Below are 26,474 nucleotides of genomic sequence, written 5' to 3' on the forward strand. Positions count from 1 at the left end.
GACCAGATCATGACATATTCGAGTCGGCAGTCCAGAGCTAAGTGCATGCAAGTGCAAGAGTAGTAAGTACATCAAACGAAAACTGTTGCTCAAAAACTGTGTGTTACTGTGAGTATATTTTCTGCACCTGAATCTGAGGAAGACCTCCAGATGTTTCCAGCATCCCCAGCCTTCAGTTGTTCTGAGGACTATTTGACCTTCCACTCAAGACCGAGCCTTTTAGTTCCTTTTCTGGGAAACCAGCCTTCTGGGAAAAAGCCTGGCTCTGAGCGATGTCTTTTTTAATCCAAAGCCCACAGATGCTAGAATTTAGCATTTAGATCTTGAAGCTTCATGTAGTGTTTACCGCCAGACCTAATCTGACATGCATGTGACAGCCAATCATGTTACTGGCTGGACAGAGTATAACTATCCGTGCTAGATATATTTCAGCTCAATTAAGCCACGGAATATGAAGCACTGTACCTGCCTTAACTGAGCACCTGCTGACACCCCGACAAGTTAATTAAAGGATTTGAAAAATATCTCAGTGCATTGTGGGATATGTGCAGGACAGTCCTTTAATGTGGTAAACTCCAGGTTTTATTCAACTGTCCAAAATGTTAGAAAGCAGGACGACTAATGAAAGCTGTAGTTGTTGTTTGCTGTATTATGCAACGTAAAGCCACTCTGTTTCACTTTAAGTAATTTAAAGCTGGGTAAGGTGATTAATCGAGCTTATAAATCAATAGCGAAGTGAAGTCAGATGAGGGGAACTGTGTCAACCTGACTGAAGTTTGTATGCCGGCGCGGTCTTAAGAGACGCTGAATCCGGGCCTCTGTGTGCAGAATAATCCTGTTGGTTGTCATGGAGATTAATGGGCGTGAGAAAGAGGCCTGGGCCGGCGGGTCTGGAGCAGAGTGGCGCTGCTTGGTGGCCGTAAGGGGGATCAGGGATCATTAGGCGGTTTAAGCCATTTTTCGGCTGCCTGAGGGAACTGCAGAGCCAACTGACCAATCATGGGAGGGTCAAGTCCAACTGCAGTTTTAATTAAACTGCATTTCATTGCATTTCACAATTAAGTGGTACTGCTTCATTTTGAGTGATTCACGTCAGAAGATTTGTAAATTGTACATCTTCTTCTGTTTCCTGGGTCTCTTTTAGGCCACAGTGCATAGAAGGTCCATGATATTAAACGGGGTATAGGCAGGAAGTGTTCTGTCATTGCCCTTCAGGACATCCGTCAGTGTTGAGCAGGTTAAAGGACAAATAGTTTCGAAAGAGATTACAGACATGTAACAATCAGATTTTGCGACCACCCAGATCCATTTACTGCACCGCTAAACTGATTTCCTGCTGCAGAAAGCCTGCAGGTGCATGTTGCCAGTAAATTACAGATATCGCACAGAAGAAGAGAATATTGAGTAGAAGCAGGAATTTCTGTCTTTATGTCTTAATCAAATCCATGCAGTTCGGCAAACTGCAGCTGACAGACCTGTGTCCTTCTTTTGGCTTTTAGGTGGATTTGCGAGTCCATTTAGGGGGATTTATCAGTTTTATAAGTCTCCTTTGGGGGTATTAAGAGTCCCAAGTCCTGCCACCATCAACTCTCTAAATGGTCTTAGGCCATTTAGTCATCCTCCCAGCTGCCTTCTTCTTCACAGACCAGCATCCCTCTCTTAGTCTACAGGGACCAAGGACTCCAGGCTTTGGAGGGTATAAAACCACTACCCCGATGCCAACCGTGACAGAGGTAGGTTCAGGCAGTGTGAGCGTCCAGCATCAGCTGCTTATTGGACCACTTCACAGTCTAGCAGGATGGACACTGGGCTGTATCTGACCTTACTGGGCCTGCTGCTGGCCATGGCTGGCATGGGCGGTGCCATTCAGGAGGATGTGGGTGTAAAGGCCAGCCAGGAGAACCTGATGGAGACACTGGAAGCTCTGGTAAGTTTGACAAACAAACAGAACCTCTCACTTATTTTGGAAAATTGAGATTTCCCAAAGTCACTTTCTGCTATAAATAATCATGTGTGTGGAGGTATTTGTGTCAGAGACAACAGCTTTTCAAAAAGTTTTTTGAATATTTAAGATAAGTTGCATTTGAACCTGTGAGTTTGTAAACTTCTGTTTCATATAGTGTGTTACCACTACCACCCCATGGTGCAACATGTCCATATTCCATATCCCATATTTATCCTTCTTCTCAGTTCACAACCTCACGTATCACCGCTAGTAATTGAAGCTAAGCTGAAGCTAAAAAGCATTTATTCATGTGAACTGACTTCCAAAATCTTCCAATGACAGCAGGATGGAAAATTGCAGTGATAGCCACATGTGTATTGTACTAGTAGTAGTCTAGTGGGTAACACACTCAAAGACCCAGGTTCAAACCCCACTTACCATCGTGTCCCTGAGCAAGACACTTAAGCCTGAGTGTCTCCAAGGGGGACTGTCCCTGTAACTACTGACTGTAAGTTGCTCTGGATAGGGGCGTCTGATAAATGCTGTTAATGTGTGCGTGTGTGTACTACAGGACAATGAGGACCTCACTCACAGTGTGGAAGGCCAAATACTGTCCTCCATCCTTCATTCGCTCCTTCAGGGCGCCCAGCGGTACGGTCGAAACCCATCTGTCCTCCACCAACCACAGAGGTGAGCTTCAGGAACACAACTACATCTAGATCTATTATTATGTATCTCTTTTATATCTCTTATAAAGAGAGAAATATGAAACCCCAAACATTCAACCCTTAGACCTTGTCTTAAGGCAAAAAAGCTATAAAATAGTTTGGAGGAGGACACTGGAGTCTTTCTTATTATACACAAAGCCCTAGTCCGGTCAAAAATCCGCTGTTCAATTCCAGAGTGTGAACTTGCTGTGCTGCTCTGTTTATTACGTTGGGAGTCTGGGGTTTCATTCCATTTACCAAAGTGAAGGAGCAAGGATAATAACCCAGTGATTCCTGCAGGATGATGTGCATTAAAAATGATCTCCAGAGGAATCTGTTCCTGATGCCACAAGGCACTAAAAACATATCCCACAACTGATTATTCATAGTAATTTTATTTGGTTACATTTAAATGCATTTTGGTGCATTTTAATAGCATCAGTAAATGTCCCTGCCATATTGTACAATTTAACAACATTCTCTGTGCTTGTGGTGATCGTCTAATAAAACCACAGTGTGAAAAGGCACACAATATTAAAATATTTTTAATTCCTAATGAAAGCAGTTTTCAGAGAAAAATATTAGGTGCGATTAAAGGAACTAAAATGTTCCTGTTGAGAGCTGGGTGATGATAACTGTCGCCCTGTCCAGGTTTGGGCGCGGAACATGGAGTGGCGCAGCAGTGGATGAGAGGATACAGTCTCGGGACTGGGAGAGCGTCCCAGGTCAGATCTGGAGCATGGCCGTGCCACAGAGATTCGGCAGGAAGTGAAGATCTTATCCCTTCAATTCTGTTTTTTTCCTCCACATATTTCAAGTCATAATTACCTGAAAATATTAAAGTTAGTTTAATAATTGCTGTCATTTTACATTGTTGGATGCCTTTATACAAAGTGGATTGTTAAAAGGCTTGACATTTTCCCAGGACATTTCCTCTGTCCCCCTCATAAGCAACCGTTGTCTCAATGTTTGGTACCGATAGCGTCCCCACTGTCCAGATACCAGTCAGTATGTTACCTCCACAACTGCACAGATGCATGCAGCTGTGCACCTCAGACTGTGTGTGTGTCAACACAGGTAATAAACCTACACCGATTTACACTGATAAACAGCATTGCAGCATTGGCGTGATGTTTTCGTCTTTGGACTTTTGCTGCATCTCCATACACTTTGTCCGAACAGCAATGTTTGTAGCTCTGCTCTGCATCACGCTGACAAGGAGTTAATATGCCTCACGCTCGTGTTCTCTGACAGATGTGCTCATTAGGAGTCGCCGCAGAGGGGCAATGTTATCACGCACGGTTGTTATGGAGACGTGAAGGTGTCCAAAGGAGCACATGACCAGCAGATACGTTTTTGTGGACGACGGCCGAGCTGTAAAAAAAAAAAAAAAAGCATGACGAACTGAGGCATTTTCTCTCAAGTTAAATATATAACATTGATTGTAAACAGATGCCTTTTTTAAATCTGGTTTTGGCATTTAAAAGCTGCCATGTTCGCAATATTCACACCTATGATGTCTACTGGACACTTTCGAGTCGCCAGATGCACACACACACACACACACACACATTACTACATGGGTGTAGCCAAGCTGTTACAGCGTCCTCAGAGCCGGCCTGTAATTGCTTTAGCACTAATTAAAAGATGGCAGCGTGCAATTATTCCTCTGCGTGAGGTCTTTGTTCCGGCAGCCAATTAGAAGGAGGCGCATATCGACAGGGCGCTGGTGCCGCGTTTTCATTGGACCGACATTGGCCCTGACAGAGGGGACTTCACTCTCAAAACGTCAACTGTAATTCCTTGACTTGTGCATTCATCTCAGGAAGAAACAAATGAGTTAAGATAATTACTAAAGCCTCATTCGACATTTTAACATATCTGGGTTTCTTATTGGCTGAGGGAGCAATTGACTGAACAATGAGTCATAAATAAGTGGATCTTTTATGTCAAGAATGAGTTTTACCCTCAAGGGAAGAAATGATCTATTTCTTCTCATCTTCTGATTCATTAGAAAATGGCAGTGCCCAATGTGGAGCCCACACGTCATTCATTTCTGACGTGGAGAGTCCAAGAGATGGCAGGTTACGATCCCTTTTTCACCGGGGTTCAAGGTCGCTATGCGGCGCTGGTGGTCCGGTGGAGGGAGAGAGAAAAGGCCACTTTGTCACCGCACCATATGCAGCTGTGGACTCTAATCAGCACAGCTGGGGACAAAACTGAGTTCCACTCATCTTATATTCATGAGTCTGGGGAGCGAGGCGTAGAGAGCGAGGATGAGAAAGAGAGTGTGTGTGTGTGCAAGAGAGATGCAAGCAAAATGGATGTTTTGTTGAGAACAAGTGTGTTTTGAGAGAATATGCATAAGCCCATGTCCTTTAGTGTATTTTTTTTTTATTATAGGAGCTTATCTTGTCTCTCTCACTAAATCACTCGTACCACCCTGCTAGTAATCTCAGCCCATATCTCGTGTGGGGCTAAATTGTCTGCGCAGGTGGGAGTAGGACGGCACTCTGTCTCTCGGGACCCATTTATGTAATGAAAATAAATGATATATAAACCCGAGTGGCAGCGAGAGACACTCCCATCGCACGGTGCATCAGCAGATCTGAATAAGTCTTCACGTGTTGTTGTTGGGTTCTCAAAGTTTGCGGTATAGATGTGTTAAAATGAATTAAAGGAATTCAATTTCACATAAAAAAAATGCATAAATTGGAAGATTACAAGGGGGCAAAACTGCATCTACTGGTTTTCTACATCTTATTATCTGATGGTTCGTTTTCTCCTTTCGGCTGCTCCTGTTCAGGGTTAGGCATCATCGCAGTTACCTGGGTTTGGACCGGCACAGTCACATGCATCCCCAGTGGCTGGGTTTTCCAATACCTAATTGGCAATTTTGGGTAATCAGAACCCGGGCAAAGTTCACACATTTTTTTCTATTAGCATTTTCACCCCTGTGGTATGGAACTTCACTTCTAATTAATCTGTCACTACCTCTTTTGAAATATCTAAACTTTGTGAACCCCTGGTTAATAACGTAGGTAAAAAGGCTATTTTTTGCCAAGCTGGAAATGGGCTGTTTATGTGTTGCTAATTTTGGATCATTTGCACATTTCTGCCTGTGGTCAACAGTAGTAGATTTAGGCCCTTAACACCGCATTTGACCCATTATTTTTACAAGAGGAAAGGCTGAACACAGAAGGAGACAGAAATGGCTTGAATAAATGCCGGATATGTAACTGAAATCATCAAAAGCTACACAGCCAATCAGGGAAGCATCTGTGTTGTAACTAGACTGTCTAGCTGACAAACTGTAGTTGACTTTATAAAAAAATAAAAAATGCTCAGGTCAATTATGCTCTTTGATGCTCATTTATCTCTGTTGGGTGTCTGGTGTGGTGAAACTTGTGATCTTATAAGATCTAAAGAAAATACAAATGTTTCATTCTATTCTTGTTTTTGGGTGTCTTTCAATGTAAAATTTTTATTTACCTCAACACACAACAAATCCACTGCACGCAGTGAGCACCAGCTACACTAACTGGTGTCCACACAGTACACTTGGTTATAATGAGTGTTTAAGGTTTTGAGAACTTGATGATTTTAAATTAATTACAATATTAATGAAAAGAAGAGTGTGGAGAAAAGAATAGCTAAATAATTAAATAAGTAACCCAGACATATCTCATTTGTAAAACCATTTATTTATCTGGGGTTATGAAGACGCTGTGATCCAGGTCTGCTGTCAGCTCTACTCCACAGCCACTTTCACGCCAAGCTGTGTTCCCATCAGACAGCCAGATATTGTTCTTTTCAGGGTAACAGAGTGAATCAGTCAGAGAAATGTGTGTGCGTCTGTGTCATGTATGGTATTAAATTGATATTTTATCGGGGACCAATAGGAAAATTTGGTGATATTTGGCTGTTCTCACAAAGAGAAATCATACAGAAACAAAAGATTTAGGATGATTTAGTCTTTGATCCATATATTACAGTGTTATTACAGATATATTGCAATGAAATAACTAGAAAAACGAAATAAAACAGACGTGTGTTTGTGTGTGTGTAGGTGTGAGAGACAGGAAAACCTGAGGGCATCTGCAGACACAGAGCATTATTTTTCCCTCTGACGCTGTATTGTGGGTAGAGACCCACACATCGCCAGGGACTCCTCCAAACTATGAGCCTGATAGGAGCTTTTCGTTCACCCCTCCCCCCTCAGCCTAGAGCCAGCGGCGGATGGTGAGAATGGTAGACGGGAACCTTATCTCATTACGTCTGCTTATTTTCCATTTTACTTTGACACAGAATTCATTTAAATGCAAAATGCATTTCTTTTTTCTTTTTCCAGCAGCTTCTTCGACCTGCTGCAGCTGACTAGTCAGAAAGGAGAGATGTCACCGGAAAAGTGTCATCGGCAACTTTGTTTTGATCAACAAGTAATGATCAATTTTCTGGAATGTTCTCAATTATTTATTCATTTATTTATTTTTGTGATGTGTTTTCTGCGACAACAAAGCATGTCCATGACATTGGAAATGTGTCATTTTCAATTTACCATCATATTCCTGGGAGTGTTAATCCATCGTCATCTTTTTTTTTTTTTTTTACATTGAAATATGCTTCTTTCAAAAACATTATGATCTGAGGCCATCCACTGTCAACCATAGAAAAATTTTATCACCGAATAAAGGTTTCATTTTATGATACAATTACAGAAAAGGATGATATTATAAATGATATATGTAATTGTTGTTATTTGTCATTTTAACATGAATGAAATGTGTTAAAATGCTAATTTGCTGCATAAACTGAAAATCCTGATCTGTGCTCACCAATCAGATGGGCAGCCAGGGAAGGTGGGCGGGGCTAATGTGAGAGAGGGAGGCAGCGAATGAGCAAGAGAGAGCAAGAGAGAGAGAGAGAGAGAGAGAGAGAGAAACCGAGGTGTTCACTGACTGGGTGTCCTTGCCACTGCATTCAACTGAAAGGAGAAGGCAGAGAAAACAGAGGAAGAAGACAGTGGAGGGGCTGAGAGGCTGGGAAAGTCCGCCGGCATTCACACACCGGGATTCGTGCAGAAAGTGAGGAATTAAAAAGCAGAACGAAGAGAGAAGAGCAGAGAGGACAAATACTCCCACTGCAGCAGCACGAATACAGACCGCCCCCTGTCCTTCTCTTTCCTCCTGTCTTCCTCTCAACCCCATACTCTTCAACCCCCCTCCCTCCCTCCCCACCTTCTTTCTCTCTTCATCTGTCCCTCTTGATATTGGCCACTGAAATGGATACCGGCAGCCCACGCAAGATCCAGTTCACGGTGCCACTACTGGACACCCACCTGGACCCTGAAGCAGCAGAACAGGTGAGACCTGTGCATGTGTGTGTGTTTGTCTACAAAACTAAACCGCATCTTGATGGAGGAGAAGGTTATTACCTACCGCTCCTCACTTCAGCAGAACAACAGATCAGAAATATGTCAGAAATTGGACAATGCTCACGGCTCAAAGTTTATTTTGTTGCCTGCTTTTCAACTGCTTTTGGCTGAAAAAGTTGTTTTGGGGATGGGGTGGGAGCACTGGAAGGGGCTTGGTTGCTGAATTGTCCCAGCAAGTAAAACGATGCTTATATAATTAAAATGGGGGTTACAAAAAATCCCACCCCCCATTTTACTCAAATGAATTAGAGCAGAAGAATTCTTACATCACAAAAACGTACCAGAGCATCTGAGCCCTCAATATCATTAATGTGATGAATTTTTTTATGAAAAAGTGTCATCTGGCTTCTGTTAATGGCTTCCTGTGTTACTTGTTAAGGGGTTTCAATGCGACTATAACTACAAGACCTTAAGAGGAAAAAACTAGGCATGAAAGCGTGTCAGTGACACATGTCCTGAGGCCTAGAAACTCAATCCTGGAGTGGTTTCATCGATCTTGGTGTAAATAAAACACAGAGCGATGGCCCCTCGCCTCTCCTACCAGACATGGTGGTCACATGGAATTGGGATGCTGATGCTTTTTTTGATGAGTCAGAGATACCGAGTTTTCCCTCAGTGTTGTGGTATAACATGGAAGAGCTCTTGCACGGAGCTCTGCTATTTATGCAAAAAGATTCATTAACTAACTGGGGCAGGTAACAGAAAAGATGAAAGGAATGCTGTTCATTCAATATTGTAGTTCGGAGAGCAGATTGTTAATGATGACACTGAAGAAGGTGCTAGTGTCCATAAATCAAGGGAAAGTGTAAACTTGACGCAATATTAGAAACCCTTTCCATTATTCTGCAGTTTCTGCTGCTGTTCAGAAGGAATGAACATCATTCTTCTAAAAAAACTCCCCTGATTTAATGCTGTGCTATGATTTCAAGCATGAGGAAGAAGCAGGAAGGGCTATTGATTGACAAATTTTGATTTGTAAAAAGCAGATAAAAATCCATCAAAACACAGGAAACATTTACAGCATTTATCAGACGCCCTTATCCAGAGCGTTACAGGGACAGTCCCCCTGGAGCCACTTAGGGTTAAGTGTCTTGCTCAGGGACACAATGGTAGTAAGTGGGATTTGAACCTGGGTCTTCTGGTCCATAGGCGAGTGTGTTACCCACTAGGCTACCACCACACTAACCATCACACCATCACACCAACAAACCATCACACAACCTTGGCCTTGCAGAGAGAGGTTGATTGCGGAAGATTGAAGACAGAAATACACACGATGTAAGCACAGGTGAACAGAAATCAAGTGAGAAAGAAAGGTGAGATGCCCATGGGTCTGGTGCATCAGCCAAGCTCCACAGCCATTTGATGGAAGTTCCCACCAGGTGAAGAAGTGGTTATGATGGTGGTGGTGGAGATGCCGTCTGCAGATTTTCTACACTGTACAACAATGAAACCTATAGGCTTGTCACGATACAGAAATTTCAAACTTGATACGATACTAAGGAGGGTACTCAGTACTATTTACAATTCTACAGGAGTAGACAAAAGAAAGCACAGTAACTTTATAACATATATTTTTAAATAAATAAATAAATTTTTTAAAAAAAAAAAATATATATATATATGTGTGTGTGTGTGTGTATAATACATGTACCTTATAAATAAAGGAATACAATTTATGAATTAATAGATAGATAGATAACAAACAAATAAGTTTAATTCAATCAGTGCTAATTCAATACAAAATTCAGTACAAAATCAATAAACTTTTTTTAGATTGATTAATATCTGTGAATTGTTTTTTTGCTGACAACCTTAGTATGCTACCATGCAAGTAAGTATAGAAGAACTAAGCATTGGCTGCATGTGCAAAGAGAATGAGATGAATCATGTTCATTTTATGTGTGAAGAGAACAATGCAAAGACAAGGCAGTGGAGGAGGAGAACATGAACTCCACAAGCATTACTTCTTTTGTTGCTTTCCCACATACTGCTGTTCCTTTGTTTCACTTCCATGCTATTGGGTTTTGCACACTATGCCACTTTGATTATTTGTATTTTTAATGGACAGTCAGTAGACATAAGATGTAGTAGAAGACATTCATCCTATGTCATTATATATCATATCATCCATCACCATTTAGGAGCTATGTGTGAAGACGTTGTAAGTTTTTCATGTTTTCAGACAGTCTGAAGTCTTTGTGTATACTGGGCATAGGACAAGTCATCAAAGCTTGGTTTGCAATATTTATATCAGCTTGTCCCAGACTGTATGTATTTTTCTTGTTCCAATGAACAATTTCCTTTAGACCATACAGTTTCAGGAGAGTTGTGTCTGGCTGCCAGACTGGTTTAGGCACTTACTGGCTTTTTGAAAGTGTTTGTTTGAAAACCAGGCGCCATTCCTCCATTATACTGCAGGTCCAGTTTTGAGAAAACAGCGAGCCATCTTACATGGGCCGGTGGATTGCAAAGCCTCCAAAAAACACACACAGACTAGACAGGACTCTAGACATGCCTCTCAAATCCACTTGGCACTGGAGAGCGGTTTAAATCAAATGACCTTCCAACAATGAGCCAGATCACTCTTCCCAGGATGCACAGTGCATAATCAGCTAATTAATTACTGCACACATTCATTCGGACATTTGCTTGGGCTTCAAAAATTTTATTAGTCAAAAAGCCATCAGTCCATCCATTTGATAAACCTACTTAACCAGGTCCTGGACCCACCAAGCCTAAACAACAACACCTAGGGTGATTTAATATGACTATGGCACAAATCTATGAACACCACAGAAAATCTAAATGAACACAAGCACAAAAATATGAGCATCCAGACTGGACCCAGGACACATACTGCTACATTTAAATTTCTGGCATTTATTCAGAGTGACTTACAATCAGTAGTGACAAGGACAGTCCTCCTGGAGATACTCAGGGTTAAGTGTCTTGCTGAGGGACACAATGGTAGTAAGTAGGGTTCAAACTTTTGGTTCATAGGCGAGTGAGCTATCCACCAGTCTACTAACACTCGCAATCCAATGTGTTTAGAAAGAAATTTTTATGCTATTTGTTTTGCAGATCAAACCTTTCCAACGGGCTTTTGTTTTCCTGCCCATCATTTTCTCTATGTTCAGCTGCAAAAATAAAAGGGCAAAATAAATGTCCATTTCTCATGCAATCATTGCAAGCCCTCAACAGTCAAAAACTCTCAGGATTGGTTTCTCATTCGTGGATTAAGCCTAGTCCAAGCATAAAAACGTTTTTGACCATAATTAAGTTTGATTTGATGGAGCAGAGCTTTTAATAGCTGGTCATTTCATTTGTGCTACTGCAGGCACACCAAGCACTTACACAATTTGAAATATAATTCCTATTAGCACAACGTTCCTGAATGGCAATAAAAAAGGAGAAAAGTCTATTTACAGTCTAGACAGAGAAAGTAGCTGGTGCCCTTTTGTCACTACTAAGAAGTTGGCAATAATCTGTTCAAATAAAGAGAAACATTGAATTCCACACTGGATTTGTACAACGTCAGCTGGGTGAAAAGAGGATTCGCCCCTCTGCTAAAGCTAAAGCAGCCGGACTTGTGCCAAAATCATTGGGAAAATGAAATTAATCTGTGTTGCTGAACACTTTCTTAAGCCTTTGCAGGGTATGCTACAGAAGTCAAATAACACAGGCAGACCTTATTGCAGCATGCTACTATAAATGCAAAAATAAATAAAGTTAAAATGCATGAGTGCATAATGCATAAATGCATTTTCTTCGTTTTCTAAGAAAGCACAGGAACGTTGGATCAAAGGCTCTACACTGCTGTGCCCGCAGACCGAAGCGTCCTCAACAGCAGAATCATTTTTCAGGGTACAAAACTCTTGATCGCTGATGACAACCCATCTTTATTTGGTTCAAAATGATGCAGTTTCGCGAAGAGGCCAAAAAAATAAATAAACGCCCAAATGAAGAATGCGTAGCCTGCAGCCTGTCCATCTGCTGTAAGAAAGAGAGTGTGGTTCGCCGTGTGTGGCAATAAAGCGCCAATACATTTTAAGTTGAGTGGGCTGAAAAGAACCACTGAGCTCATGAAGCCAGACCCCGTGGGCTGTGGTATGTGTGTGAGTGGAAAGTCTGGAAAATCTCAGTCTGTGTTTTTGTGTGTTTGCGTGTGTGTGTGTGTGTTTGTGTGTGTGTGTGTGTATTTATGGGTATTTGTGCCCTAGGTTAGTTTGGTGGTTCATAGTCAGACTCAAGGTTAGGGAAACAAAATTCTGAATAGCATATGACCATAAGATGCAGAAGTGGACAAAATTCATGCCATGTGATGTTTCTGTCATGGGTGTGGCCTGAGTTAGAGTCAGGAGGTGCAATGGCACAAGTTTAGTAACACTGACTGAGAGACAAAAAGAGGCACAAGGGCCAAAAAAGGCAGAGTTTAACCACAAAACATTTAACTGGGAGCACAAACCTCATCCAGCAGACAACAGAAGACAAAGCAAATGCATGATTAGGGTCATCAACAAGGACAAGTCAAGGGACACGGGAATACAATCAGATCAGCAATCAACTCACAAGAGTCCAAAGGGGAAGGACTGTCAGTCCAGGTTTCCCAGTTTTAGTTTTCTGTGCTGTTTTTATGACCATCTACCACTTTCAGACAAAACCTGTTCCCTTTTGTCTGCTTAAAAAGCAGTGGTTGTTGGAAGCAGCATACATTCATTCCGTCAAGGGGACGGAGTCCTCAACAAGTGCTGTTCACAGCAAGAAGAGCCACTGAAAGGTGAATTATTCCATCATCATTTGGTGTAAATTTACACTGAAAGAGTGATTCATGGCTCCTCGTGTGGGTGTAAGCATCCAAGAATACTCTCCATTGTGCATGAGATAAAACTGACTGAAGACCTCATTGTCCAGGGGAAAACAACATTCAAAATCTTGCCAGTGATGTTCAGAGCTAATTCCATTTCATTATTCTGTTGAGCAGGTACATGCCGTGAAGAGAGCAACATTCAAAGGCCTCGGAAAGCAATACTGTCGAACTCAATATCATTTGCATATTTTATGTGTTGTTCATTCATTGTTTGATAGTTTGAGAGGTGAAGTGTATTCATACATTCTTCTAATTGTGTAACTTTGATGTTGTCTGATTTAGTCCTGCCATTTCCTGAATGTTGCAAAATAATTTGTCAGGTACAGAAGAATACATAGCTGAAGCACTATATTGATGTTTTGTGCATATATGCACTGTTGCCATAGAGATGTTAGACATTGTGCTGTTATTTACAGGTTGTAGTGGAGTAAAAATCTTACACTGGTTATTGTTAAGAGCCAGACATTTATTAGAAAAAATTAAGTGCAGGGGAGACCAGTACATGCAGAAATAAATCCACATTTACTATTATATCTTATTAGTGTGGAATACATCAACATAAATATTTGTTAATCTCTGTTGCTATTTTTGGACACTTGTTTTTTTCTATCTGGATACTAATGCATGTACATATAGAAAATGTATTTTTCTTGGCACATTGTACAGATTCCTTACTATTATGGTTCTTTGTTATTGCAATGTGTATTTTTTTCTCTTCATCCTATCTGTTCTATGAAGTTCTCTTTGCTGCTGAATTAATGCAAATTTCCAACACTTCCAAATGCACTTCAATTGTCCTATATTAAGTATTAAAACCAATTATGCTGTCTTGCATGTGAAAATGATCCCAACACTATGGGTTACTACAGCACAACAGTCATTTTTCATCATATAAAAAGTCAGAATGTTACAGCAACCATTCACCTACATTCATTCACACACACACACAAAAAAAATCTAGCGATACACCTTAATTAAAAATGAAAGGTTGCGAACAGATTACCTGAGTCTTTGGTATTAACATATTTACTGTGTTTAAGTTGAGCTTTATTGTCATTTCAGCTACATACATGTTAGACAGTACATTGTGAAACAAAACAAATTCTCCGGAAGCAAGTGCTATATGTAACATTTAAACAAAGTTACCTACTGACATAAAGTGCACGTGTGTGTCGCAGACGAACTGGGCTAAACAAGGGACACAGGCAGTGCAAGAGTAACATTTAACAAAAGCATGTAGACAACAATGAGAACGACAGCGAACTAAACTAGAGAAATGAATAATAAATGCAAAGTAAAAATAGTGCAAATATTGCTGTGCAAAATGAAAGTGTAGTGATTGTCACTGCAGCACAGCACACGGTGCACAATGAAATGCGTCCTCTGCTTTTAACCATCACCCTTGGTGAGCAGTGGGCAGCCATGACAGGCGCCCGGGAAGCAGTGTGTGGGGACGGTGCTTTGCCTAGTGGCACCTTGGCAGACCGGGATTCGAACCGGCAACTTTCTAATCGCTTCTTACCCACTAGGCCACCACTGCCCACTGGAACAGTGTAATAATAGATATGTCATGATCCGGTCCGGCAGGGGTTACTCCGGGTCCGGAGTTTGGACCGGAGTTTTATCGTGTGTATTATGTATTTAACCCCTGTCCTGTGACGTTGTGCGTATGCGTCCTCCCTCCTCGTCATGGCCAGCCCTCGTGACAAGATAATTTTACTTAATATATCAGGTAGTGTGTGTTTGTGTGTGTGTGTCAGTCCCTGAGTTTTCATGTGTCTGATGGCCTTTGGGAGGAAGCAAGTGAGAGGCCGACTGCTTCGGTACCTTTTTCCGGATGGTACGAGGGTGAAGAGTGCATGTGAGGGGTGTGTGGAGTCCTTCACAATGCTGATGGCTTTCCTGATGCAGCGTGTGTTGTAAAGGTTCGTTATGGAGGGAAGAGAGACTCCGATGATATTCTCAGCTCACTATCCGCTGTAGGGTCTTGCGGTCTGATACGGTGCAGTTCCCAGACCAGACAGCTGGTCAGAATGCTCTCAATGGTCCCTCTATAGAAGATGGTGATGATGGGTGGTGGGAGGTGGGCTTTCCTCAGAATTCGCAGGAAGAAAAGATGCTTTATTTTCTTGACGAACTCCAAACAAGATTGCGTCACCTCTTCGTCCTCCTCTCCATTCACATGCCTCATCGTGCCAGCATGGTTGTGACAGACCTGACCGCGCATTGGATGCAGCTGACGCAGCCATGCTGAGATCAAAAGCCGCGACTCGCCGGGAGGACGCCGCCAGCTTCCTTGTCTCTGGCCATCCTTGGCTTCATTTTCCACAGGGTCCCGACCCCTGCCTCTCAGTCCTGTGTCTGGTGGTGTTGAAGGTGAGGTGCGGCCATTCAGCGGGGCGAGCCGGAGGCTGACCGTGAGCGCCAGGCACCTGCGGACGAGGTACCAGGACCACACTGGCCCGGAGCCATCTGCACAGGACTCCCGCCGCTCGTCCATCATGAATACTGGACCAGTCATCCTTCATTCCTCTCAGCTGTTCATCTCATCTTTTCTCTCCTCTTCTCATCTCGAATCGATTGCTCTCGACTCCTCTTATCGTCCACTCTACTCATAAAGACTCAGTGTATGGACTTCCCTCCCTCCTTCATGGACTGCTTTGCCTGGCCCTCAAGGGGTCGTGCCTAAGAGGGGGGTACTGTCATGATCTGGTCCGAAAGGGGTCACTCCAGTCCGGAGTTTCACTGTTGTCATGTGTAATGTTCCCTAATTGTTTTCACCTGTGTCAAATGTATAAAGCTACCCTGTTCATTTCTGTTCACCGTCAGGTCTTTGATGTTATGTGCCATGTTCACCAGTGTCATTGGATGTCTCCCTTGTCCTGTGCTTCACCATTAAACCCCGGTTTTGTGACGTCACATGATTGCGTCCTTCCGTCCTCGTCATCTTGTCACCTCTTCGTCCTCCTCTCCGTTCACCTGCCTCGACATGCCAGCATGGTTGTGACAGTGGGGAGTGGTCCCTCCATTCTTTTCTGAAGTCAACAATCATCTCTTTAGTCTGTCAATCATTGCACCTCCTCTCTGTAGACCAACTCATCGTTCTTGCTGATGAGACCCACCACGGTTGTGTCATTGGCGAACTTGATGATGCGGTTGGAGCTGTGCATCGCTGCACAGTCGTGGGTCAGCAAGATGAGAATATCACTTATAATTTTAGCTGCCAACATAGCTAACCATATAATGGGAACCTGGGTCTACAGTTTTCATAGGCTGTTCATAGACTTCACTTCAGCATTCAACACCATCATTCCCCAGCACTTGATTGAGTGGGCCTGAACACCTCCCTCTGCAACTGGATCTTGGACTTCCTGGCTGAGAGAACTCGGTCTGTCCGGATTGAGAACAGCATCTCCAGCACAACCACAATGAGCACTGGGGCTCCTCAGTGCTGTGTTTAGTCTAATGCTGTTCCTTTGTTTATTGTAAAATTGTTGAAAACCTTTTATGCAGTAGATATTTACAGTAGATCGTAATTTATTAAAGTGTCACCTGATCAGATCTCCTGTCATGTTATACATGTGGGTTGTGTTGACGTGGAGAGTGTCAGCTGCATTCAAACGTTAGGCTTTGTGTGCAGCACTGCAGTTGCGAGCACTGCAAAGCACCCAGATTGCAAGAACACTTCGTTCAGCACTTGAGTTTCAGCTGCATTCAGCAGAAATCCGCAGCAGGCATCTGGACATCTGTCACGGTGTCTGCTGAAGATACCCACATTGCTCTACCACAGCACGCTTTGGTGTGTACAGAGGGGTTTCTGATTTCTTCACGTTAGAGCGGTCAGTTAACCAGTTAACTGGCGTTCCGTCGTGTTCCTTCACATCAGTTTAAGACATGGTTCCTCTGAGATCTGTTCACGGCAGAATATCCATTGTGTGATTATATTTGGACACGATAGACCTCCCACTTGTACGGTTCTGTTTTTCATTCAGAGATGTTCTGAAACCCACATGTGCAATGTCTCATGTTTTCCTTTAGTCTTTACTTTCTTATCTTAAATCACACTGCAGTGCTTTTGTATGTGTCCTTTGATTTGGACATGACCTTGCAATGCTAGACTTGCTATTGGATGTGTCTACAGTGTCTGCAGATTTTCAGTAAGTAAATGACACTTAATTAATGGGCCCATAATCAAACTTCTGCCTTATTCCTGTAAAATGCACTTTTTTGGCCACCGGTTTTGCCACGAGTTGAAAATCTGCTCTGTGGCAATGAATTGGAGAAAATTTCACTTGCTTTGCTTTTCCCAACAGTAGAAATGCACCATTAAGTTGATTAAATGAACAGTTATTAATCAAGCTGTGCTCTTGCTCTGCAGATCAGACGGCGTCGTCCCACCCCGGCCACTTTGGTAGCTTCCAGCGATCAGTCATCACCAGGTACAGTACCTCTTACTTACTCTCCATTCTTCTCTTCTCACCTCTCATAAACCAGTGACACCGCATCTAATGGTATTTCATGCCCTCAGTCACTCATTCTGTCAAAGATCCCAGGATGCATTGTCCATTTTTTCCTGTCGTGGCATTAACAGCACAGCAGAGAACACGTTTCTTTTTTCCAGGCCAGCTGGGGCTTTCAGTGTAGACTTATTGGACGTTCACCTCCCCTGAGTATTCTTCCTTTTCTTTCTTCTCGCGTTCATGTCAGCGTGCGCTTTAGCGGGTCTCTGCTCCTGTATGAGTCACTCCCTGCACTTCCAAGAGAGTTAGTTCTGCTTCTCTTTCTTGCTTTCTTTCTTTCTGTCTATGCCCTTTATCACCACTCATATAAAACTAAACTGTAAAAATTCCACATTCATGTCTTTCAGGAAAAACAGGAATGTCTTCTGTGCCCTTAGTATGTACGCCGTGGTGTGAAGAACCTCTAATGTTTTTCATTAAAAGCGTCAGTCAGTTTTATACATTTGTAATCAGAATGCATAAAACATCTTCGTACAGGATCGATACAGATATGGCACGTTGTTTAGAAACGGTTGATGTAACAGAAAATGATGACTGTGGTTGGTCTGCTTAACTGGCCCATTTCCTAGAATCTCACATCCTCAGCCTCTGATTATTCGTACTCAGCCTACTGTTCAACTTTAGTGGCTGTAGATCAAAGAGAGAAAAGAGAGGAAATTTACATTTATGACATTTATCAGACTTCCTTATCCGGAGCAACTAACAATCCGTAGAGACCGGGTTATTGTTGCTGTTGTTGCTGTTTCAACCTGGGATGCCTGGTTCAGAGGTGAGTGTGTTAACCACTGGGCCACTACCAACTACTTCACAGCTTTAGGGTCCTGGGAATATGTTGGCTTTTTCCACACTCCCCTGTCGGGCTTTGAACCAATGTGATGACACTTGCTTGACTTTTTTTGTTTTCTGCCATTGCGCCATGTTTCATTTGTTCATTTAATTCACCCCTTTCTTCATCATGTCGTACGCCTGTTCCTCGGCATTCACTCGACGTGCCATGAGAGCGCAGCCATGTACAAATGTACCAGAACAGAACACACACCCTTACTCACACACACAAAAACACATCTTTGTGCTAATTGTTGAGATACCACATTCGCGTTATAAATGTGTAAATAAGTATTATTTTTTGCAAAAAACATTTATAAAATGAACTTTAGCCTTTTACCTTATCTGTGACATAAAAGGGCCTGTGTGTGACTGACATCACATTAAGGGTCAAAATTTGGACATTTTGCGATCTGCATTTGCATTTGAGCAAGTAATCACTTTCACGTACATGGGTTTTTGACTAATTATATATGATTGACAAGTCACAGTACAAGAGGTCTCAGAGAGTTTGTGAAATAATAGTGTGCTTCATAGCTAGCACACTAGCACACTGCCACACTACCTGTGATCATGTTTTATCAGGCTGTCTGTGGATCAGGGTGATTTAAGGTCATTGCTAATGCGTTTATAGACGCAGGAGTGTCCCTAGCAGGATAATTGTAATGTTCTTCTGAAGGACATCTGCTGCCCGCTCGCTGCTTTCCCTCCATGATGAACACAGAAACCACGAGGAGCCCAGATGTCCTGGTACTGCAGTGCTGATTTTTGTTTTGTGAGCAGCATTGAGAATTTGTATGTGAATGTGTGTGTGTGTTTTAGACATGAAAGTGTGTGTTAGTTTTGTGTGCTAAACGTGGTGGATTTTGATGTTGGCTAAATGTCACATTGCACCCAGACGCAGACACTGAGGGAATGGCGGACAGTGCACTGTACACTCGGTGTCTGGGGATGTTTGGGTTGCCAGGCAACAAGGCCGTGTCGTCCTAGAAAAAGTTGAAAGGGATGGCGATGCGCATGCAGCCGACCCAACATTGATCCCAGTTAATAGTATCACTCCGCTGCCATCGACAATCATTTCTATGTGTTACGCCCACCATAAATATGTTTCCCCACATCGATCCCTCCCGCTTTTATCACCGGGTTTTCCGGCGGAGCTGAGAATGTTCATCCCGGGCAGTGAGATGTTATCCACACCCTGCAGATGTCCGAATCGCGTTAGGCCATCTGCCGTTGGCCTCAAGGTCACCTCGCCTGGGACCTTCGATGTCTCTGGAGGTGGCAGCAGCCCTGACAAGCAGAGCCGTGGGGTGGGCGCTGAAGGCCAGCCCTGACAAACACCTTTGTCTGTGTATATGTGTGTGTGTAGTTGTGTGTAAGCTTAAACTATAATTGAGGTTATGATAGGTTATGACCCTCATCGGTCTTACGGATGGAATGACGCATGAATACATTTGTATAAGGTTCGTCTTTTTTTTTTTTCCACAGAGATTGATGAAGATCGTCTTCCTAACCAGCTGTATAAGGTAATGTGATAATGACATGATGTCAGAAAATCACATTATGCTCATGCGAAGCAACACAAAAATGACATTTGTGAGCTAATGCAGTAGTGAAATCATCTCCAACAACATTAAATGACATATATTGAATTGATTATTGAATAATAAACCCATACAGCTTATTGTGCTGGTGTTTAATAATTTCTGAAACTGGGAAGATTAATGTTAATGATGCTTATGATGAATGTGTAAAATTGGAGGATGATCACTGACAGCTCTCACACACCCAACTCCTTCATTTTGGACTATTAAAACCTCCTCCTGTCAACATGTCATCCAATCAACATTAGCAAACATGGCTCTTACAAAGCACTGGCAAAATATGTTTCTATTAACAATAAGAATCAGAAAGCTTTCCTGGGGGACGTGGTTTAAGGGTTTTTATACATATTTTACAAAAGAATATAATATTGTTATTTAAAAATATATACAGGTGAAACCTGAGATTAAAAAAAAAACATAAACTCTGTGCCAATATATACATTGAGGGAAACAATCATGCAAACCAAAACTTCAAATATGAAACATTGGTATTTTAATGGTATAAAAAACAAGTATATATATGGGTAAGCAATATATGGGTAAAAAAAACAGCACACAATCTGTTCTCACATATTCCAGTAGCCGTTGTGATGAATTGGTCTGGAACCTACAGTACCGGGACTGGAGACGTGTGAGGAGCAGCTGGGTTTGGCTGCTGGGGTAAAGCAGCCATATCTGGTGAACTTCTTTCCCAATGCAAATGGGGGCTGGAACCCCAGCTGTGACTTTGTCAACCATTGCTGGCTGTGCGCCTCTTTGGACACAATTGTCCTGTTTCTTTGGAGGGAAGAGGCGGTTCCCGTCATGGCAGCCTTCAGTGTTCAGTGTTTTTTTTTTTGTACTGTTCTATTTTGCACTGTTAAGATGTAACCAAACAGATACCAATACATTTTGAATGATCTCAGGTCTCATGATCTCCTTTATTATCCAGTTTTTAAATACACAAACTAGATTGAACCAAGGGCTTGTAGTGAGTGTCTGAACCTGTTAAAGGATCCTAGTTTTTTTCTGAAAAGGAAACAAAAGCACCAGGCATAGTGTTGTGTGCCTGTGTCTAGACAGACACTCACACTGCATGTGTGTCAATCATGGGGGCAGGGTGACATGCTGACTCGTCGTTTTTCTCTTATTTGCTTCAACAGCAAGCCCTGCTCAACTCTCCCCGGCAGAGGCGGAAGGGGGCGCGAGGAAACCCCACAATGAAAGGTGAGGATGCGGCGATGCTCAGGTCCTGGGTTCGGTTTTGACTTGGCATTTGAAAGTGAAAGGGAAGTGATTGTCATTGTGAAACACTGCAGAACAGCGCACGGTGACACACAACGTGAGCAGTGGGCAGCCACGACAGGAGCCCGGTGAGCAATGTGTGGGGAGGGTGCTTTGCTCAGTGGCACCTCAGTGGCACCTTGGCAACCTTCCGATTACGGGTCCGTTTCCTCACACGCTAGGCCAACCATGGCCTGGCAGTTCCCCCTCGAACCCATGTTCTCCACCCTCCCGTATCCCACTCTGGCCGCACCAGTTCCCTTTTTGCATATCCGGATTTCCTGACGGTTTTAGGTTGCGTATAGTATTTTGGTATTTTTTTTAATCCCACCATATTTTCCTGCCTTCCATTCATGATATCAGGGTCAGGAGTGTAAAGACTGATCGCACTGCGTTGTTTTTAAGGACCGCACCGCCTACTTTCTCCAGAGCGCAACAAAAACTGAAACGTATTTCTCTTAGTGACGGGGTGCATAATACAGCACAAGTGCCCAGATGATTGAAGTGAGTCACTTACTATCAAGTGATATAGTAACTGTTATGATCGAGATAACAGAAGCCCTGTGAAAGGCAGTGAGAAGCCTCGTCGCTTGGCTTCATTTTGCAATTGGTCTCTCTCTACCAGACAATCTAATATTATGCTGTTAGATACAGAATCAGTTTGAGACTAATCTATAGATTAATTTCTGACTTACAAATCAATGGCCGAAATCTCACAGTCACGCATTCTGATTCAAGGAAAATAATATTTTAATTAATTCTAGATAATATCATTTACATATACTTTTTGTATGCGCGAACGTTGAAATATATATATAAAATAATGGCTGCCTGGAAGTACACACACACAGAGGTGAGTCTGATGATTCGTTTAAGTGGTGTCGAGCAGAAAGGTGACTACACTTAACAAAGAAAAGCCCTTCCCATTTCATGCTGTCAGCAATGGCTCCTCATGGAAGAGAAATGCACAAAATCTGAGAAAGGAAATCATTTCTCTACACAATAAAGGTGGGGGCTACAAGAAGATCAGCAAAGCTTTACATATCAGTAAAGAGAAATGCATGGTGGTGGTGGTGTCCTCATGTGGGGCTGCATGAGTGCTGCTGGTGTTGGGGAGCTGCATTTCATCGATGGCATCAGTCTCCATCCAGCATCCAGGCTCTAAAAGAGGTTATTCTTGAAGAATGGAAAAAGATAGATAGTTGCAATATGTCGCCAACTTGTTCATTCCATGCCTAGGAAAATCACGGTCCTACAAAATAGTTTTTGTTGCAGAGTGTATTCATTTTTGCTTCAACCAATTTTATTAAAACTGATTTTGTGATCTAAAGTATATTATTAACCTTAATTTCATGTTGTGGAGTTAAACAAGTGACAATAAAACCCAACCTTGTGAAATTTCTGGAAATTGTTCTTTTGTACATTGAGCTACTGATTAAATTCGTACTTTTTAAAGGGGGTGTATTCATTTATTCTGAGCACTGTATATATATATGCTTCCAGCCAGCCATTATTTTTATCATTATTAAATCTTCTCTATCAAGCATCATGTTCCCGGGAGCTCGGCCAGGCAAAGCTCCTCTCAGTGAATACTAAGCATGCTGAGTTAGCATTCCATTGACACCGCAGAGCTGCAGTTTCTGGTGGAGCACCATCTCTACCGGCAGCAGCAGCAGGGGGCAGACGAGTGTTCCTCAGAGAGCTGCTTGTCGGACAGGCCCAGTCCAGACTCCATGCCCACCGGGGAGGACCTTCCAGTGGACGAGGAGGGCTGGAGCACCGAGCACAAGGTCACCGCTGAGGCCTTTGAGAAACTGTGCAGCCAAATGGAAGGTGAGGAGTTGATCCAATGCTACTGAAACGTCTGAAAGTAAAGGGGAAGGAATTCTCTGTTCATAAAACTGCTCTTGAACCAGTTTACTTTTTGTCTCTTGGATTAAGAACTTTATAGATTAGACTGAGTTAATACAACCAAGCATTCTTCTTTCTGGAGGATAGAGAGCACCAAATTATGAGGGAAAAGAGAGAACTGTCTAGAAGAGTTGGTCTAACAGAAGGGATTCATAGAGTGATTTTAGAGCTTTTAGGACCTGTAACTCCTGAGTTCCTACTTGGATTTTAATCATTACTCAACCTAGAAGATTGTGATGGGTCATTTGAAGAATAATTTCTTACAAGCTCCCAAGTTACGTTTTTGAATGGAGCCTAAACTGATGCAAGAGGTCAAATAATTGTAGTAAATAGATGTTACAAGGTTTGGAGAAGAGCCATTGGTCCAGTGCTGAAAATTTTTACTTCCTGGGAGCAGAATATTCGGAACAAGAACGTGAATTTAACAAGAAAGAACCTACAGACACTACACTCTCACTTTATTATCATAAATAGTGTGTGACTTGGATGATATGAGGACTGATCATTTTGAATGTTCAGAAAAGAACATTCCATGTATTTTATCAAAAAATGTGATTAATTTGTGGATTAATTCATTTTTAAAAAAATCATTGGGGCTTAATTAGACGGAAGAAAACGTTGACATTTCAATGTTGTTTAAAGCATCCAGTGAAATAAGGTGACAATTACAGCAAGTTAAATAAGAATTGCATTTTCAACATTGTGTAGTTTACCAAATATTGTGTATTTAGATATGTATTTAAAAATTTATTCTGCATGCAATATGAATTTGGTGTAATGTGAACAGGCATTGCTGTTCACCAGTAAACCTGAAGCCCGTTCCAATGTCTTATCTCCACTATGCAGAGTTTTCCCGGGAGAGTCTATTAGAAGCATCCGGAGGAATTGATCTTCCACAATCAACAGAGAAAGACGAGGGCTCGCCCACCGTCACCACAGCAACGTCCACACAAAAGACACAAGCAGGTAAATCACCTGAGCATTCACACCACTCCCCATCACAGCGCCTGTTAACCCGGCTCATGATTTCACATGAAAGTGTTTGGTTGGTTTGTAATTGGCAGCATTTGGGAACATGGCATAGTTGAGTGAATTGTGTAATTTAATCCTTTAATTTAACGATAATGTTGCTCAGATGCATTTCTTTAAATCTCATAATTTTAGATTTTTTAGTTTATGACTGCAAAATCACATGACTGCTGAATGATGAGTGATCACAAAAAGAGTAATCTAAAACTTCTAGGCAATGGTATATTTTCAAAGCAATATTGGTGGGTTCTGACCTAATAAAAATTCATTTTAATTCATCTGAAAAAAAAAAAACTAAAATTTGGACCAGACTGGAAAAGTATAAACTGCTACTGATGATGACAAAATTGCAGGTTTTGTGTAAAATGGCAAAATCTTTTAATAAGCTGAAGCAAGAATTAAACAAACGGGTGACATTCTGAAACTAAGTTATTTTTTTTATATAATTACTTTTCATGTAAAATAATTTTCATGTTATGTTGAGACTTGATGCAAAAAAAAATAAAGAAAGAAAACAAACAAAAATGATGGGGTGAAATTCCTGAGGAATAACAACGTGCTGACCCAGATCTCTTCAACATTTGATTCAGACGTGCACTACATCATTTTCACATGTCCCAGTTTCCATCCTGCGCCTGTGATGGGTGAAAAGCAGAAAGCAAGCAGAATCTTTTATTCATCACTTCCTTCACTCCTCTCTATCTCATTACTCCAATCTGCTGCATTTCTTCCCCCCACCAGCAGCAGGTAACGCCAACCCATCGGCAGATGAAAAGACGAGGCAAGGAAGTGAAGATGCACAGAAGTAACGCCTGTCTGCTCACAGATGAACCACTGATGTGATGGGATATTTAAATTGGAAGACTCCGGCTTTTGCCATACCACAATTGGAGAATGGATTGAAAAGGCTTTCATTCACCTTTGCTCTGACTCAATTCTGACCTCCAGAGCTTTTTTGTCATTGCTTTATTTATAAGTGTTTAATTTAGTTTCATGTGTATTGCGCTGTAAAAAATTCAAAGAACGAAAAAAAATGTATATATTGTGAACCTGTCATTTACTTTCGAATTTTAATATATCTAATATTGTCAAATTAGCATTTGTTTTTCTGCTCATTTGTTCATTTAATTTCAGAGATGAAAATGTTTATTTGACATTTGTTTTTAATAACCCCTTCATAATGCATTATAAGCACATTTATAATGGATTATGTCCCATACATAATGTATTGTAATATGCTTCGTAGAGTATTGCAACAGAAATGAACAGTACAGTAAATGAAGGAAATTGTAAGCTCCTACTCTGTACACACATATAAGGAAACATGTTGCACAGTATGCAAGAGTTTTGACCTGTTTTAAAGAATTAGTTTTCCTAGAAAGGGCCATCATTGACATTTTAATATTAACACTTATGGCTGGAGGTTACGTTGCCTCTCATGCACTCAGCATAAAGAGATGCAGAGATGCAGTGATCTGAGCATGAGGGCACATGAAAAACATGAAGAATATATATATGTGGAAAAATGGACACAGTACATGTTTGTTTTGATGAATGTTCAAAAAACATCCTTTTTTTTTTACAATTTTAACAACATCCAATAAACTTGTCTGATTATTTTCAGTGCTTGGTTAATTCTGTTGGCTCGAGAGGCTGCCTTCCTGGAAAAATGGGTCAAGTTTCCTAACTGCACTGCGTATTGAGGAAGATGAAAGACTGAGTGCTAACGGGGGTAGAACCAAAAATAAATAAAAAAATAAGTACAAGCACAGAAGGAAACCAAAAAATCCCAGACAAGGTGCACATAAAGTGTGTACATACAGCTCAGACATATGTAAATTATTAGCATTATTCTTTGTATTTCTGTACAGTAGAAAGATGTCTTACATAAGATCCATTGTACCATGTGGATTTACGTTGGAGTTACTAGCCCTGGCCCTGTACAGTGTCAAACAGCAACACCCTTAAAATAGAAGCCCGGCATATAAATAATTCAATGCACAATGAGCAGTGGTCATAATGCATGCCGAACATAAATATTTTAAAAACATAAACTGCGGTAGTGCCTGTTTATTTCGGACTGAGGAGCTTCACTCAGTCAAAGAACAGTCCCGAGTTGAAGTTACGGAGTGAAAATGAGCAGTAAAAATATTTTTGTACCCTAAAGCGGCCCCCTACCTAGTATTTAATGCATCCAATCAGTCAGTGTGAGTGCGTAGTGTAGGTGCATGTGTGTGAGTTTTAGGCATAACAACTGTAGACACACAGGACAAATGTCTGCGAGAATAGATGACAACTTCAGGCTTAAGATGAAAAACTACACCACAGTTTTTAAAGCATCATGAAGAGTACAAACTCTGTCAGGC

The 26,474-nt window shown here is 41.8% G+C and overlaps 2 protein-coding genes across 3 annotated transcripts; both read left to right on the forward strand.

Annotated features, from left to right (window-relative positions):
* Positions 1 to 1,779: 1,779 nt before the first annotated feature.
* npffl (neuropeptide FF-amide peptide precursor like) lies at positions 1,780 to 3,507 on the forward strand. Its single transcript, XM_028999373.1, has 3 exons — positions 1,780 to 1,927; positions 2,517 to 2,635; positions 3,304 to 3,507. The coding sequence occupies exons 1-3, from the start codon at positions 1,799 to 1,801 to the stop codon at positions 3,422 to 3,424; spliced, it is 369 nt and encodes a 122-aa protein (XP_028855206.1). The 5' UTR covers positions 1,780 to 1,798; the 3' UTR covers positions 3,425 to 3,507.
* Positions 3,508 to 7,586: 4,079 nt separating this feature from the next.
* On the forward strand, positions 7,587 to 25,725 carry LOC114801364 (protein phosphatase 1 regulatory subunit 1A-like). Of its 2 annotated transcripts, none has more exons than XM_028999543.1 (7): positions 7,587 to 8,014; positions 17,335 to 17,395; positions 19,790 to 19,827; positions 21,048 to 21,111; positions 22,798 to 23,001; positions 23,926 to 24,045; positions 24,850 to 25,725. In XM_028999543.1, exons 1-7 carry the CDS (start codon positions 7,934 to 7,936, stop codon positions 24,915 to 24,917), a joined length of 636 nt encoding a protein of 211 aa, XP_028855376.1. In that variant the 5' UTR covers positions 7,587 to 7,933; the 3' UTR covers positions 24,918 to 25,725. The 2 variants fall into 2 exon arrangements, with proteins under 2 accessions (XP_028855376.1, XP_028855377.1); XM_028999544.1 differs by having other exon boundaries at positions 24,853 to 25,725.
* The last annotated feature ends 749 nt before the right edge of the window (positions 25,726 to 26,474 follow it).

Source organism: Denticeps clupeoides, chromosome 12 (genome assembly GCF_900700375.1).
Source record: "Denticeps clupeoides chromosome 12, fDenClu1.1, whole genome shotgun sequence".
Taxonomy (NCBI): domain Eukaryota; kingdom Metazoa; phylum Chordata; class Actinopteri; order Clupeiformes; family Denticipitidae; genus Denticeps; species Denticeps clupeoides.